The 18,095-nt window shown below is 44.5% G+C and overlaps 1 protein-coding gene across 1 annotated transcript in view; it reads right to left on the reverse strand.

Moving 5' to 3' along the window:
• Positions 1-13,746: 13,746 nt before the first annotated feature.
• The window catches only part of Ust (uronyl 2-sulfotransferase), a 293,554-nt gene continuing 289,205 nt past the window's right edge, over positions 13,747-18,095 (reverse strand). Inside the window, exon 8 of the mRNA XM_028764403.1 lies at positions 13,747-16,685. Within this exon, the coding sequence (XP_028620236.1) occupies positions 16,402-16,685 (284 nt within the window). The 3' untranslated portion in view covers positions 13,747-16,401. The remainder of the gene's footprint in view (positions 16,686-18,095) is intronic.

Consider the following 18,095-nt stretch of genomic DNA (forward strand, 5'->3'; position numbering starts at 1 on the left):
TGGGGACAGAGGCACTGGGAATTTGACTGTGTTCACTCCACACTGGTGCCAAGTAGACATCGGGCTATGCGAAGCCATAGGACTCTGCTCGTGGGTGGGAAACACAGTCTGTAGTCTCCTGAGGAGCCAGAGCTCTTGAGTTGGGGTCCCTGAGCAAAAAGGTGGCCCGGCAACCAGTTGGTTCTCAGGCTCTTGGGCTCTCAGGCACCACTGCTGGGGCGCGGAAAGGCTGAGACCAAAAGTGGGGACATACAGGATGGTGGCCTACAGCTAAAGAGGAGGAGGGGAAGGATGAGCTCTGTCTGTGTCCCACAGGGATGAGAGTTTATGAGAGTCTTGGTTGAGGCTACTTGCTTGGCTGGGTCACAGCTGGCTTGGCTTGCTTTCTTGGATTGCTGGGACTCCATGACTGAGAATGTAGAGAGGTTGTCAGTGGGAGATTTGACGGCACTTGGTAGTTGATGGACTTCTCCAGGATTCCCCACAGCAGGTCCCAAAGAAGAGAAATAAGTTATGGTCTTAAGATATTTATTGTCATGGTGGAAAATAGATGAAACTATACCCCTGTCTCTCAGATTAAACATCTTTTGCAAAGAGGAGGGTCTGGGAAGGAATGCTTAATTGGCTAAGCCCCCCTGGCCTTTAGATATCTCATTGATATGGAGATCTGTCTTGAGGCTCCATGGCCTGTAGTCATGCCCTCTACCTGTGGAGGGGCTAGTGGGCATTGTCTTACGTGACTAGAAGACCTCACTCTATAGAGGTCTTTGGCCTCTTGTCAGGAGCTTGTGTCAGGAGTCTGGAGTCTGGGAGTGTGGCAAAATGCATGCCGTTCCTTAGGATCAACTAGGGTCTCTGGAGATTTCTAGCTAGTGCTAGAAACCATGCTGTCCTTTTATGGTCCTACACTTTCTTTCATTTTTTTTTTCTGTCAAGTGAGTTCAAGGGAAAGGGATCAAACTCAGGTTGTCACATTTACAAAGAGAGCAAGCACTTCATCAAGTGGGCGGTTGCCAAGATTTGCTTTTTTTTTTTTTCTTTTGGACTCTCTCTCATTCTGCCTTTGTTTAAGGCCCCTTTCCACTCCCAACTCAGAGTCACCTGATTAGTATTCACTTGTGTGATATAAACAAATTCTGTGATCATACTGGAGCACAGAGATGTACTTGAGACTATTCTGGAGGTCACAGCCTGTGCTTCAAGTCAGGTCTGGTCACCAAACCTCAATAAGCCAATCAAAAGAGTCAAATTAAAATGGAAAGCTGGAGAAAGGAGGTTTATTCAATATGGTCACATTGGGAAGAGGAACAAAGAGATTCAACAAAGCCTTAGGGCCTGTCCTGAAGTAAGATCAACATTTAGAGAATCAAAGATGTATTTGGGGGGGTAGATAGAAGCTGCCCACATGACACCTCCATGGTATGGTTAAGAAGAAAGTTTCTATTGCTCATAAGAGAAAAAAAAAACTGTTCAGAGGCATCTGGAGGAGTCCAGATCAGAGAGAGAAAGCAGTAGACTAACCACAGCCAGCTGACTGGACATGACCAGGGCTATCTGTGAGAGGGGAAAGTAACAGGGCAGAGAGAATAGAGAGACCATAGTGAGGATAGCAGGGGAGAGGGGAAGACCTTTATAAAGAACAAACGGTATCCAGGAGGAGAGAACCCTGCGGAGGTTAGACAGGCTAGGATGCTAGTGTGGACTTTGAAATGTGCAACAGGTACTTAGGGTACTGAAGGAGACTGGTGGCCACTATGCATCTACAGGTAGACATTTGTCCTTCTGCCAGAGGTAAGGGGAGTGATTCTTTTTGCAAGATGGGGACACAGTTCCTGAGGAATCGTGGCAGTCATCTAACCACTGGAAATCCTAAAGTCCAATTTGAGATTATTTCTGGATATATGGACTGCCTTTCAGAGTTTCCTTTGGACCTGACAAAGGATATACACATTCAGACAGTCCAGGTTGGGGCTTCAGTCTCATCCTGCAAGGTGGTCTGACACATTGTTAGAACTGTGTGCAATCTCCTTCAGGGAGTCAAGCTCCTGGACTGGCTATGGTCTTTTCCTTCTTCCAGTATGGGATTCCTGGGACATTCCCATTTCTTTGGGGTTCATTGTTTCAGCAGTCTGATTGAGAGACACAAGTGTCTAAAATTTTTAGAGTATCTTCATTTCTGACAGGCAGGATACAGGCAAATAAAATAAAAATAAAATAAATTCATCTGCAATTTTAAGAGAGCTTTTATTTGTGCTGTCGTGTTTATTTTTATGAGGTTACCATAGGGGAAGAGAGTTTGTAGCACACAGACCCACATTGCCTGAAGACCGAGGTGTTTGTGCGGTCTAAGGATCTAAGGCTGGATATGGTGGAAGACAGCACTGGAGCCTTACCCCTGCCTTCAACAGGCCTGCATTTTTGGGTTAGTGATCTCTCTGATCAGACACGGAAACAGTTAGCAGTCCGGATTAGCCAACAGCCTTGATGCAGATACAGCTGAACTCAGGTTGTTCTTATCTTTCCTGACCATCATCAGAATGAGGTGTGTCTGGACACACAGTAGCAAAGAACTGAATGTCACTGGTGGGGTGGAGGTAGGTGGGATAAAGGTCATCCTGATATCTATCCTCCATCCACCCCACCCCTCCCACGCTCCACCCCATGCATGCTGGTGTGGCTCCACCCGATATTCTGACCCCAAGTATTTCTCATTGATCTGCAAGGACCAGGAGAAGGAACACTTTTCTTATTTCCGCTCAATGGACCCTTGCCTTAATCCAGACATACTGATGGTTTTGTTTTTCCCTTTACATCCTCAAAGACTAAGAATTGTGCTAAAGTGACAGGAAGAGGGAAAGATCACACTAGGTGAAACCTTAGGCCAGGATATCTTCTGCAATTAGACTTAAAAAAGAAATCCCAAACAAGGAGTGATTGTTTCTTACAGTTTGGTTTTGTGCAGGTTGAGGACTGAGCCTCCCTCTGGCTGTCTTGTTGTTTCATTGAGCGCTGGGCCAAGAGTTCAAATGCTACACTCCCATCAGCTTGCCAGTGAACTCTTAAGTTATGTCCCATGACTAAAGAAAACTGAAAACAACTCCCAGCACATTGGCAGCATAATTTAGACAAAAGGAAGGTATTTTTTAAACGGGATTCTAGAACCAATTCTACTACAACTGTGTGACCATGTAACACTATAAATCTTCAGCTTCTCTTAGCTGTAGTTACCTAATCCACAGAACTGACTATAACTGAGTTTGACAGAACACACACGACAACATTTCCAAACATGTTATGGTGCTACACAATCATATAACGATTATGTTGAACTAAAATTCTACCTTCAATTCTTAAGATATCCAATGCAATACGATAACCATTGTATTGTCAATGTATAAATTCTGAAACACAATTAAGAACTATTTACAATTTAGCATCTTTTGATGTAACACATTACATTGAAAACTTGGTATGAATGTATATTAAGACCCATACATTGGCTGATATTTACCATCATCAGGGATTAACTAACTAATACATTTATAACTCTGGAAGCCTCATAGCTTCTGATGGCTTCAGCAAGAGAACTGGTGGACAAGTTAATAACTGTGTATGAGGATGGTAAGATGTATCTAATGTCTACTTTTCTAGGATGTAACTCTGTGACCAATTAGTTACAATGTGTTTGAGGCTGGCCCTTGGGATCTTAAAGTCACATCTTTGCTTTTAGCTGAGTTCCACCCCAACCGGTCTGCCCCTCCCCCCACCTCATGAGAGGATGACCTTTGACCCTTCATCTTGGCTACAGCAATTATTAATCACTTTGCTGTTGTGAGTCAGTGCTCAGCTGTCTGTCCATGCTTGCCTGAAGTCAAGTAATGATTCCTGAAAGAGAAAAGAAATTAGATGGCCAGAAAAGACATGTGTTAAGGAGGTGGAGGGGGTGGGGGGGAGCAAAAACAAAGAAACTCTGTGCGTTTGAGGTAGAGAAAATTAGAGCCAAACCTCTCCACTTTCTTCTCCCACGTCATGGTGGATGTAGAAGATTTTAGATGTGTATAGCCCTCAGGAACTGAGTAGAGGGGGATTGGGCAACAGTCCTGGCTGCTTATGGCCACAGAGGTAAGATGGCCACTGGGAGCCCAGCCCACCATGCAGGCCAGTGAAAGGGAGGTGGGAGGAGGGATCTCACTCGACATCCAGCAATGAGTCTTCCATCCAGATTGGTCTTCTGCCTATGCTGGTTGGCTCTCGAAAGCATGTGTTTTCTGTATGTTGCTTTTCATGCTGGAAATACTGAGTTAATGCCACTTAATCTGCTTGCGCTATTTGGTTCAATAGATGAGTGTGCAAAGATGCTTTCCCACTCATGGAAATCGGTCTCCCAGCAGCCTCAGATTTTGCCTTCTATTGTTCCTCCACTGCACAGCACACAGGGCACCAGGTGAGTTTGCCTTTGCAACTCCTTTGTCTCTTAAGCCAGCTGGAGGCAGAGTTCACAGGAAGAGACTCATTTTCAGAGTGACAGCCATTGGGCAAACCCAGACGGAAGGCACTGATAAAGAGCCTTAGGGGCATGTTGCTTAGAAATAAGAACTCCTAAAGAAGACAATGGGGTAGGAAAGGAGGACAGTCACCTAACCTACTAATTAACCCAGAGAGTAGAAAAGCAGTTGCTTCAGGTAACTTTTCTTGTCTGAAATGTCCAAGGTTCCTCACTGTCTTTGGGATAAAATAAATATTTTTCTTATCTTGTTTCTTATAAACAATGAAAAGTAGGGAGGTGGACTTAGATTCCTGACCTGTGAGTTGTGACCCCTTTCTTGGGGTGGGGTGATCATATATCTGACATCCTGTATATCAGATATTTAAATTATGATTTATAATAGTAGCAAAATTACAGCTGTGGAACAGCAATGAGATAAATTTATGGTTGGGAGTCGCCTGCTGCATGAGGAACTTTGTTAACTGGTCAAAGTACGTAGGTAGGTTAGGAAGGCTGAGAAGCATTGTGCCTGGGCAGGCCTGCTTCTACATTCCTTCAGGCCATTGTTGAGGTTTTGCAAATGTTTTCCTAGTTTCAGACAGGATAACCCAGATCTGTACCAAGGGTGGAGTGGCCTTCCCATGTCAGACCTGCCTTCACGTCACCCAGCCATTCCACCAGGGGCAGCACAAACCCCGCAGAAGTTGTCTCCTTATTGATGTCATATTTAGCAACTATTCACACAGCATCTTTTGTTCCTGAAAAAATGTGCACAGAGTACTAACTGGACCTCTGTTTTTAGTTCAAACACGTGTTTTTTTGATGTCCTCATACAATCTTGATTTTTTTCGTATTCATAGTACCCCAATAGCTGCAATAATGGTAGAGCCTTTGTAGTTACCATTCAAGGACCAAGTTAGAACTTCAATCATGTTGTGAATATACAACATGCTCAGGGTAGGTAATAGGATAAAAACTTAGTTTTAAATAAATAGTAAGTTCAGAATTGTAACCATAATAAAACAGTGTAGCTAGATCTCCCAAACATAACATTTAATCCCACTGTGTATTGTACAAACCAAGAAGCTAATCCTTGATGCCTACAGGCAGGGTAGGAAAGGCTTTAATGGTGCACTGGAAGATGGTGGGCGCTGGCAGGGTCTGTGTCCTTGAGCTGAGAGGTACTTTATATGAGTGGGATTCAGCTTATAGGAATACATAGAGCTGTACTTTTACATCGTACACAGTTTTATACACGTATACTGCATATCAAGACAAAGGTTTTCTGGAAAAAACTCAATTAAACAAAAACAGGTCACATGACTTTAGAGACGCTAATAGTGTAATTACCAAGGACAGTTGTTACTGTGTTTTATTCACACCAGCCACGAGTTCCTTCCGGGCCACAAGGCGCTGGTGAATGAAGTCAGTCCATAGGGGAGAAGCATGAGGTTTGGAAAATTCTTGGAATCTGGAGTATATTGTTGTGGATACAGCTCCCCCTAGTGCACTGAACAACTCAGGTGTCCTGCACAGTGACCAGCCACCTACCCACCTTTTGGTCTGATCTGAGCCACTTGAGTTCTGTTTAGCATTGCCAGCCTTTCTTTTCCCTAATCAACCATAGGTCAGGGAAGAGAAGGGGACAGATGACCTCTGTCTTCCTATTCAACACTGATGGGCACCGGCATTGTGAATTAACTTGAGCTATGTGAATCCTATAAAGATACTAAGCAAATATTAAAATCACAGTTTTAGTTTATTATTATTATTGAGACAAGGCTTCCTCTGCTCCAGTCAGTTATCCTATACCCATGAATATACAGGCAGAAGTAATGGATTCAGTGAACATGAGAGATAAGGATAGGGAGAGAGGGAGAGAGGGAGAGAGGGAGAGACAGAGGGAGAGAGAGAGAGGGAGAGAGGGAGAGAGGGAGAGAGGGAGGGAGGGAAGGAGGGAGGGAGAAGGGGAGAGAGGGAGAGAGGGAGAGACAGAGGGAGAGAGGGAGAGGAAGAGGACGAGAACATATAAAGAGGTTGGGAGGGAAAGTTAGAGGCAGAATCGGGGAGGAACTGTGCAGGAGAGAATATGGGATGGATTGGATCCAAACACATATGCACATATAAATATTAAATATTTAATTTTAATTAAATATTAAAATATTTAATCAAAGTGATTTTTGAAAAGATCATGGCTCATCTGACAGGAAGCATCTTGTATCATTCTTTCTAGAACATCAACCCCTCAGGATGTCAGTGGACCTTGCTCAGGTACCGGCTGTACATCGGACAATGTTGACATATTTGGGATTTGGTAAAGATAGTCTTTATTTAAAGAGACTACAATATGTCCCAGGCCCTGTATGATGCTAATACTGAGGCACACATGTCCACATGGCACTCAAAGAACTGTGGTATTTCCCAAGCTAACACATTGTTATTTTTCATGCTTATTTCACAAACTGGACTCATTACTTTCCCTCTGGGGATACACACTGGCATAAGATTTCAGCATCTTTCAGTCATAGCCAGAGAACAAGTAACAAAGTGTGCTAAAAGGAGTGAACACTGGGTCTGAGATGAACAGGGCAGCTCTGAGGAAGTTTGTGGCCAGGGTCGCAGCTCTTCGTGTGAAAACTGGCACTGTAGTGTGTTAATGCCTCAGTTCAGGGCAGCCTAGAGTAGATGTGGCGGGAGGAACACACTGAGGATCCCAGTCCATTGTATCACTACTCTACTGAAGGCAGCAGAGTCCACAATGTTCCTACTACAACTTCCTTCCCTTCCTTCCTTCCTTCCTTCCTTCCTTCCTCCCTCCCTCCCTCTCTCCCTCCCTTCCTCCCTTCCCTCCTCACCCTCCTCCCTCCTATTCTTCTCCTCTCTCCTCTTCCCTCTATTTTTTGTCCCCCCTCCCTTTTGTCCCCATCCCTCCTCTCCCTTCCCCTCCTCCCTCTCCCTCCTGCCTTCTCCCTTCTTCCTCCTCTCCCTCCCTCCTTTTCTTCTCCCTCACTTCCTCTCCTCTTCTTCCCCCTCCTCCTCCCCTCCTCCTCCTTCTCTTCCTTTTCTTCCTCCTTTTCCTCCTTCTTTGTCACAGCTATGATGTGATTTCTAAGAATGAGAATCAGGACTTCAGAAGTACTTGCTCATATACTGCCAGATTTTAACTTTTATTTTTTTTAATCAAACCTTTTCCTTATGACAGCCAGACACAGTGGTGCATGCCTCTGATGTCATCACTCAGGAGGCTCAGGCTGGGGAAGCAGGAGCTCAAGGGAAGACTTTGTCTTAAAAGCATGAAAACAGAAGCAAACCAATGTCCCCCTTTTGTGTACAACCTCTGTGAATTCACATCAAATTTTCATCATTATTGTGGTTAATAGGATCCCAAGATACTCTAAAGAAGTCAGAGGGAACAGTTGTGATGTAGGACAGGAGAAAGGGCTCAGAGGGTTAAGGGACTTGTGGCCAAGATGGTGACCTGAGTTTGATTCCCAGAATCTACTTACCAGGAAAAGAGAATTGACTCCTGAAAGTTATTCTCTGACTTCCACACATGATATACCCACTGTTAGTTAAAAGTGGTTTGTTCCTGCCAAGGAACAGATCACGCCAAGCCAGCACAGTTCCCACGAAAGAGGTCCTTTATTGAAAGAGGGGAAGAAGCGAGGAAGAAAAAAGAGAGAGAGAGAGAGAGATAGGTCGGGGTATCTGTCTTTTGTCCGGGCAGTGAAGTAGGTAACCCAGGTGATGACACATACGGGTGATGCAGGTGAGGTATGTGCAGGGAGTGTGCGGTGGTTGCCATGGCAACAGACGCAGGAGGGTCCTTGTCACCTAGGAATGATGTTATCGCTGGATTCAGAGGCTGGCTGTAAACAGCCTCTGATGATAACACCCATACACATTTACATAAGCATACATACACACAATAAATAAATGCAATAAAAGGCTATAGTAAGAGGTAAATCCTAGAACTCACAGTTAGGTTAAGACCTCCCAAAGGCTTGGAGAAAAATCCAAATCCACATAGTGTTTTGTCTTGGATAAGGCATAATATCAGGACAACAGATGCCAGGTCAGGAGGGAAAGTTCTCTCTGCCTCACCAGTATTTCAATGAGCCTGTCCATGTGGATTGGTTCCCCACTTCAGAAGAAGTGCTTTCTATAGACTAATCAGTGTCTTGGGTACCAACCTTGTAGACATGAGGGACTGGATTTACATGTAATAATACATTCTTGAGCTCCAGCTCACTGGCCTGGGAAGAGCTATGTCTCTTAGCATTTGGGTCTGGAAGGTAGCAAACTCAACCTGCAGAGGCAGCTTGTACATGTTACTGTATTGTCTAGCTAGGTTGATTTCAAACACAAGGAAGTCAACTCACTCCATTGAGTGGTAACAGACCTAGCAGGATTTGAACTCTGGACTTTTCTGTAGATCATTCTACAGCCTGGCTTTGTGCAACTGCTCCAGGCTCCACCTCATAGCCATTGTGCTGTGTCTGGCGGACCCAGCCCGCAGGCTGCCTGTCTTCAGGACTAGAATCAAAGGCATGCTACAGGTCAGCGCTGAATGTTCTGGCAGCCACACCATGGACAGACGGCTGCACGCCTGTTCAAAACATACAGTGTCTGGTGAAAGCCAGATTGAAGATCGATAACCTCACCCGCCAAGATTCCAAAGGGAAAAACTTAGCTCAGAGTTTTCCCCTTCGTGGTGATTTTTCTTCCCTTTCTTTTGTTTCCTCTTTCCTTTTTTCTTTTTTAAAAAAGGGAATCCCCATGTTATAAGGTGAAACTCGAAATGCACAGTGGTCAGTTCATGATTCTTTGACCCATGAACATCTGTGGGCCTGGGCCTTCCTTGGGAATCAGTAGCAGCCGTGAGAGCTAGGAGCCAAGCCTGCCCTAGACAGAAAGGAATTCTGCAGAGGGAAATTGGGAGGAGGCTTTGAGAGCTCCCGGCCTGGTTAGCCTCCGGTTTTGCCTTCCAGAGACTTGTCTGCACTCAGCATCAACTTGTATCTGTAGTTTTTATGAGTTGCATTTTGAGTCTTTTTTTTTTTTTGAGGTGGGGTTTTCTAAACGCCTTATAAAAACTGGGATGTCAATCTGCATTTTCCATGTAAGAGAGGAAGAGTGAGATGGGCAAACCGGGCTCAGATGTATTTACTGAAAATAAGAACACAGGCTGAGGATGCAGCTGAGGGCATTGAGGGCTTGCTGTGTAAGCACGGAGAACTGAGTTCCATCCAAAGCACCTACATCAATGCCTGATGGCAGTGTCTGTAACCTAAGCCATGAGGAGGTGGAGACCGGTGCATCCCAGAGACTCTCAAGACTGCTAGGAGTGGAAATAGTGAGGTCTAGGTTTGGAGAGGAACCTTCTCCTGAAAGCTAAAGACAGGGGGTGGGGGATATGGCTCACCGAGTGACAGTATGAAGCCAACAGCCTAACCACATGTATGTAGTTAAAAATGAGAATAAGATAAGGTAGAAACCAGAGAAAGACACCTCTAGCCTACTCAGGCACACACCCATTCCACCCATTTACTTAAAGGAGAAGAAATGAGAAGCCCTCTCTTTAAACCTTACCCTTTAAAATAAGGAGAATATTCTATATTGGAGCATTTATATCTGTCTTGGATGGTCTGTCTGAGAACTAATACAGCCTTCCTTGGAGGATAGGAGCTCGGTTGCCAGCCTCAACTGCAGGAATGCCCAGAGTGTGCCTGAACCCATAAAACTCGAGAGTGGCCGGTGGTTCTGGGAGTGGCTGTGACTTATTTTGACTCTGGCTTCTAGGTCAGTAGTTAAGGGCTGGAGAGATGGTTCAATCAGTTAAGTGTTTGCCTTCAAGCATACAGACCAGAATCTATCCTTAGAACCCATTTGGGAACAAAACGGAAAACACCAATCTGGGCATGATGGTGTACCTATAATTCAGTACAAAGGAGGTGAAGAAAGTGAATCCCTGGGGTGAAGTCTACACAGTGAGACCTTCTCTCAGAAAAGCAGGTGGATGGGTTTGGGCTGGGGAGATAGTTTAATGGGTAGACATGTGCAGTACATTGCTGATGATCTGAGGTTCATCCCTGGGACCCATGTAGCAGTGGAAAGAGAGAACTGATTTACAATGTTGTCCTCTGACCTCAAGTGTGCCTTGGTGTGCACCTACCCCCTCTGCCTCTACAATAATAAACAAATAGAAACCTACAGAAAGATACTGAATGGAGCCTGAGGCTCTAGAAAGGATGCTTGAAGGCTGTCCTCTGACCTCCACATGTCCTCACTATACAAGCATATGCCTCCAATGAACACTTGCACACGAGTGTGTGCACACACACACACACACACACACACGAGGGGAGGGTTTAGCCTTAATGAGAAATATTAGTGTGAGATGTATTTGCCTCTCTCCTCTGAGCCTTGGTTCTCTGCTGGAAAATGAAATGGTCCAGCCAGCTCTGATGCGCTCTACTGCAACTCTGGGAGTCTTGCCTGTAGGCTCTTCTTTCTCCTGGCTGGTGTTCAGTTCTTCTGCTGTGACTTTTCTGAAGGAAGCTAGGAGGTGATGAGATGAACTGGGTCCTCTCAAAATACACATTGGCCAAGGGTCTTAGCAAGTTAAAAGGAGGGCTTTAGGGTGAGGCCTGACACCATGTAACTGGATACAGACATGTGACCACACTGAGAGAGGACCACGTAAAGACAATGGAGTAGTCATCTGCCAGTCAAGGAGAGGCTTCTAAAGAAACCAATACTGCCAGCATCTTCATCTCGGCCTTCTGGTCTCTGTGCTGAAGACCCCTGAGGTGGTACTTTTCTATGGATACTCAAGATACCACACTGGGCTCCAGCAACTTTTCTGGACTTTGAGAGGGGTGCTATATGTTTTTCTTTTAAGGTTTTTTTTTTTTTTAAGGCCCAATTACGTAGCTTTAGCAGTGTTAGAACTCACTATGTAGATCAGGCTGGCCTCAGATTCCAAGATCTCCCTTTGCCTCCCTAGCACTGATATTAAAGGCATGTGCCACTATACCTAGCTTCTCATGTCTTTCTTAATAGATCTGGTTTTAGCCTTTAAGCTTTCTTGCATCAGGATTATCAAGTATTTTGTGTACTTTTTACATGTGTCTTTATCATCAGAAAAAGAAAGTAAGCAATTAAGCTACACTTTTTTTGGAGGCAACTTCACAAGCTTGACCCTACTTTTTTTGTTTGTTTTTCGAGACAGGGTTTCTCTGTGTATCTCTGGCTGTCCTGGAACTCACTCTGTAGACCAGGCTGGCCTCCAACTCAGAAATCCACCTGCCTCTGCCTCCCAAGTGCTGGGATTAAAGGAGTGTGCCACCACTGCCCAGCTAGACCTTACATTTAAAAAAATAGTTCTGGTTCTGTCTTCGATGATGTGCTGTCTGTGAGGGTTAATTTGCATTGTCAATGTGACTGAATGTGCAACTACCTGGAAACACATCCAGTGGCATGTCTAGGAGGGAAGTTTTAGGGAGGTTTAATTTAGAAGGAAAACTCGCCTTGAATGTTACTATCGCTTGACCAGCATTCATGTCTTCCTGCTTCCTAACTCCAGGGCAACATGACCAGATTCTCACACTTGCCTCCCCTCTCCCACTGCTGTTTCCCCGACATGACAACATGCAGGACTATCTTCCCTCAAAGGAGGAGCCCAAATAAAGGCTGCTTTGAATGACTTTTATCATTCAAAGGAGTAATGAATATACAGGTTTTTATAACAAAAAAAAAAAAATGAAGGAAAACCAAATAGTTTCCATTTGTAAAGAACTTTAGACCAACCAAGCAGAGCAGATGTGGTACAGCCTGCTTTTTTGTAGTACTCTGGATTTCAAATTTCATTCAGTCTAATTCAATTGACTGTATTATAGGAGAAAACAGTAGAGCCCTCCCCACTTACCGCCTGTTAAGGAGATGCTTGGATTTCTTAGGTAAATTGTGTTATTACCAAAATAGACTTTTCTTTCACTTAATACCCAGACTTTGATTCTTTTACATACCAGTCAGTCACCTGCAGCTGGAATACAGTGACCAACATCTAGAAAGCACTGGAACCCCTGTCTGCACCCCCCCCCCCGTGGCTCTAGGTTCCTTTGAACCACATTAGAATTTCCCAGGGTTGTGTCTGAGTTAGGGTTTCTATTGCTGTGATCAAAAAACATCATGACCAAAAAGCAAGCTGTGGAGGAAAGGGTTTATTCAGCTTACACTTCCACATCTCTGTTCATCACCAAAGAAAGTCAGGACAGGAACTCAAGGGCAGGAACCTGGAGACAGGAGCTGATGCAGAGACCACTGAAGAAAATGCTACCTCCTGGCATTCTTCCCATGGCTGGCTTGCTTAGCCTGCTCTATTATAGAACTTAGGACACCAGCCCAGGGATGTCACCACCACCATGGGCTGGGCTCTCCCCCACTGACCACGAATTGAGAAACTGCCTTACAGCCAGATCTCATGGAGGCATGTCCTCCAACTGAGGCTCCTTCCTCTCTGATGATTCTAACTTGTGTCAAGTTGACACACAAACCCATCCAGTACAGGTGGCATTTCTGGTATGAAGACCATTCACTGGCCAGGTAGAGGCTCGGCACGCCTGTGATTCTGATTAGCTTACATAGAGAGATGTGGCGTGTCCTTCCTTTCCTACCTTACAGTACACATTGTAGATACTTCTGGTGGTTTAAATGAGAAGTGCACCCTCTACCCGATATGTGTATGCATTTGAACACTTGGTCCCCTGTTGGTGGATCTTTGTCCCAACTCCACTCTATCTAATAAAATGTGATGTAGGTTCCTGCTTCCACCACCATGTCTGCCTGTTGCTATGCCTTCTACACCATTATGGAGTACCCATTTAGCAGCATAAACTAAGAGATAGCCTTTTCCCCTTATGTGGTATTTTTTTTGCTTTTTGTATTTTACCACAGCAACTGAAAAGTAAAAGTAACACTGTTCTCACTGTCTGAGTGTGCTGACTTAGTAGCTGGACAGCAAGCCAATCAGCACAGTGAGAGAGAAGCAGCCAAGTTTTTAGTATTTGACACACACATCTAGATGAATGAATGGCTAGCTCAAGGTTTTTAGCCTGTTGTGTTTTGTGTGTATGTGTGTGCATGTGTGCACACACACGATGATACTTGTTTCTTATTTGTGGGGGGGGGGTCATTTATTTACAAGGACAAAAGTTGATAGATTTTTCAAAGTCACACTGTAAAAAAAAAAACACATCTTGAGGAAAGAGGGAAGTCTTTAATTTCCAGCTACCAAAATAACAGAAAAAAAATGTTAATTTATTTATATTCATTTATTTCTATGGGTAATGAATAAATTAAGGAGCACTTCACCTCAAACACAGATTGTTTTTATTTTAGCTGAGCTAATGCTTTAGGTCCATATATATATTTCTGGATGTCCATCAATGTCAAACACCATTTTTTAATACTTAAAAGTAAAAAAACTCACAAGCACTTTTACAGCATTCAAGGGGAGCCAGCAGAGGCTTCATAAGAATCATTTTTCTTTAAAAAAAAGAACACCCATCCGACCAAAATAAAATCATTTTAATTAACTCCTTCCTGAGTAACTAAAACCTTGGAATGTGCTGAAAGGTTATAATAAATAAGGCAAGGACCAACTAGCTTAAAATGTATTTCCTTTTTAAATTAAACTATGTAAAATGTACAATATATTTCATGAAGTACAAACTATGTTGGGCCAGAGCCCAAGCAAGCTGATGAAGTACCTTGACTTTCAGGGTGTAAGGGTTGTGTGCTAGGACAAGATACCAGGAGGGTTCTGCAACTAGCCAGCCAAGCCCCTCTCCTGTGGTGTGACAGTGGCCATGGGTGAGAATAAATGTCTTCAAATACACAGCAAGTGCTGTGCACACTTCTAGAAAGTAGGGGACCTTTATGAGTGACCAGTTGTTCCCATGTTTGAACAACAGCTGAGAAGGCCTAGCTAATGCAGCTTTAACTTCGACTGTGGGGTCTCAGTGGGTGAGCTAACCATCACTGTGTGCCTGTAATGGCCTGGAGATGACTTACAAAGCCCCACACTGTAGTCCTTGTATTTGTTTGGAAAATGGTAGGAGGTGTTTCTACATTGCTCTTCAAAGTCTGAATAATGGAAAGGCCCAGCTCTCTCTGAACAGGACAAAGGATATTTCCACCTCTGTGACCGGCTCCCTTATTCACTTCCTGTCCCAGTTCCCTGAGGCAGAAAAGAGGCCCATGAGTAGCCAGTGCTAGATTTCTTCTACCTCTATGGTCCCTGTCTTCCCTGGATGCCTTTGAGCGGGACCCGGCTTAATGCATTTCACGATGAAGGAGCTTCAGCACATACTGGACAGTTTTTCAAATGACTGGCTTTAGACCTTGGCCAGTGTCCAGTTTTAGTAAAAGAAGCAAAAAAAAAAATTCTAGAGAGACTTGATGATTTCTGCAAAGTACAAATGTGTGTCGCATGTGTCGAGCCAGAGTCTTGTTTACCTTAAGCACTTCTAACTTACTAGGCTAGCTAGCATTCGTCAATGGTAGGTTCTGGGGTAAACCTGAGGCAGACACAAGCTGTCACCAATGTCCTTCCTGCTGCCACCATTGCAGTCTGGCTTCTCTAGTTGCATTATATCAACCGGTAGGAATATGAAATTTTACATTTTTCATGACTTAATAAGACACAATTCAGTAATTAAAGAAGAAGAACATCATGGGTAGTAGGGAGTTGTCAGAAGTAAAGTAGTGCATGGTATATTTTGGTGCAAAAGAATTGCCCAGTGTTTACTCAGATCACGTTGGGGTACCAACCTACTCAAAAGCTAGCCAAGCAGTGTCCTGCCTGACACTATTTGTGGCATTGAGGTTTCTGGCACTGGTGTCCCTGGGAAGGGTTATGGGGGCAAACAGGTTCTATAAGAACATGGTTCTACTGTTGCTAGGGCAGGACTCAGAATCCTTAGTTAGTAAACACAACAGGTCCTGCAGAACTAGAAGGAATGAAAGATACCAAGCTCTGTAAAGCCCAGTTCGGCTATGAGTGTGCTTTTGGGATGGTGTGCAATCCAGCTTAGGATTCCTGTCATACATATCAAGGTCAATGGTCAATCGGTTTCTGGCACTGCAACAGTCCAGAAGGCTGAGAGGCTTCCTGATGGCGTGAGGCCCTCAGATTTGATCTGCCCTTCGAACACTTGACGTACCAAGCTGATGCCTAAAACAGAGCTTACCATGCACACACTTTGATCTTGACAGGCTTCCCCAAGCTCTGATTTGTTGAGAAGGTGGGCGCTAAACACTGACTTGCTCTCTCAGAGATAAGTAATGTGTTCTTGGTGACAGTGTCCCCGTGAGATAGGCAGAGGCAGCATTTTACTGACAGGGGGTGGGGTGGGGGTGGGAGGCAGAAACCCCAAAACCAGTGGATCCTCCCTCTTGTCTTCCACTCCTAGATGCTTTTAAGCCCCTTCCTCTCTGAAATGGCTGTTTCTATAACCTACAAGTCTGACTATCTTTACCATGGATGTAATATTTTTGGAGCCATTTTACAAATGATAAAATGACTAGGTTGGAGGATGTATTTCTTTCTTCTTTCACTAAAAGGAGTGGATAGGGGACCAGGGAAGGCTATTTTCTGAAGAGGTGCCTTGTAAAAGAGCCATCTAGTGTATCTGGGAAAGCCTCAAGGAGGGACGAAAGAAAAACACATAGAATAAAATTAAACAAACAAAACCCGCAAAACCGGGCATCTCCCAATGACCCCAACCTGTGGGAATGTTTTGTTCTTTTTAATGCACCCGAGCATTAATGAAAGTCCGTTCAGAATTTTTCTTCCCCAAAGAACCTTGTAAAGAGGGGGATGAAGCCACAGAGGCAATCCAGTACAGGCATCACCTCTTATAAATATCTTCTAGCCATTTCTCGTCGTCCTGCTCCTCATCATCGATTGGCTCCTCTGTCTCCAGAGGCGTGGGAATGAAGAACTGTGGTCTCAGGGCAGGTCCGCTCGCGCGAGACTTCAGTCCGAGCTTGCGCTTGAGCAGATGGAACTGTTCTTTGACGTAGTGGTAGAACTCGTACTCATATCTCATTCTCTGGTAGAGAATCTGTACCGCCTCGGGGGAGGGGACAGTCTTCTTCACGGTCACAGTCATGTTGCCAAGTTTTCTATGTTCTGGAAAAGAACCAGGTAGCCCATGAGCACCTATCCAGGAAGCCTTGTCTCAGGAGTAACCAGGGTGTATGAGCCTGCCTGGTATTGGACATCCAACAAAGAGGAGAAAATGTCACTATGGGATATCTTATTTCTGAGCCAGAGGTATCTCATTTTTAGGCTCATTTGTTTTGGTGGTTTGAAAAGAATGGCCCCCATAGACTCCTGTGTTTGGATGCTTAGCCCATAGGGAGTGGCACTATTAGGAGGGCGTGTGTCACTGTTGGGGTGGCTTTGAGGTCTCATATGTTCAAGCTATGCCCAGTGTGGCACACAGTCTCCTTCTGCTACCTGAGGATCAAGGCAGCTTCTTCTCCAGCACCACACATCCCTGCATGCTGCCATGTTTGTCGCCATGATGATAATGGGCTAAACCTCTGAAGCTGTAAGCCAGCCCCAGTTAAGTGATTTCCTTTATAAGAGTGGTCCTGGTCATTGTGTCTTTTCACAGCAATGGAAACCCTAAGACACTTGTTCATCATCTCCTCCAATCTGCTCTAAGCTGGGTAAAAGGCAGGAATAGGAGGTTCAGATATTTGAAAGGCTTAGTACGGATGGTCATGTTGAAGGTTAGCTTGCTGGCACAGTGAGACCCTTTGTTAATGAAAACAATAGATGCTGATGTGTTTGTTTCTTCTGAGAGAGAGACAGAGACACACACAGAGACAGAGACAGAGAGAAGGAGGAAGAAAAGAAAGGAAAGACTCTGGAGATTCTTATTTTTGAGACAGGGTCCATTGCATAGTCACTGCCCTTATATATGGCACTTACTATATAGACCAGACTGACTCGACCTCACAGAGATTCACCTGCCTCTGCTCCCCATGCCACACCAAGTACTGAACTGAAAGGTGTGAACCACCATGCCAGGCTAGATTCTTGTGATTTTATTATTTTATTTATTAGATAATTTGAGCTAGACTGTTCTAAAATGAATCTGAAGAATTACAAAAATGATGCAGGCAGCCATTGGCTAAATATCTGGGACAACTCTGCAAAGAAGGGCCGCAGGCAGCAAAGACAACCTTTGGGGAAATAACTGTCTTTTTGCCCTCTGCAGGGCCCTTAGTCAGTGCTCCTGGCTTCTCGTTCATGTTCCTCTTTAAGCATGTTATGCCTGCATTGTATACTTGTATACTGGGGAAGGAAGCTAAGAAGGTGCTCCCTGGGCACCCCATCCTGCAGGATGGTGCCATCTTTCTGACTACCTTCATTTGGCAGAGCTGGCATCTGGACTGCCATCTTACAGTGTGCATTTATCAATTAGCTGAGAACCCAGGTGTGGGAAACTGGGTGTTATTTATTAGCCCCTGAGATCCCAAAGGCAAGTGACACAAAACACATGATATGCCATCCTAATGACTTCTGTAG

Source organism: Grammomys surdaster, unplaced genomic scaffold, assembly GCF_004785775.1.
Source record: "Grammomys surdaster isolate TR1022 unplaced genomic scaffold, NIH_TR_1.0 143, whole genome shotgun sequence".
Lineage (NCBI taxonomy): Eukaryota > Metazoa > Chordata > Mammalia > Rodentia > Muridae > Grammomys > Grammomys surdaster.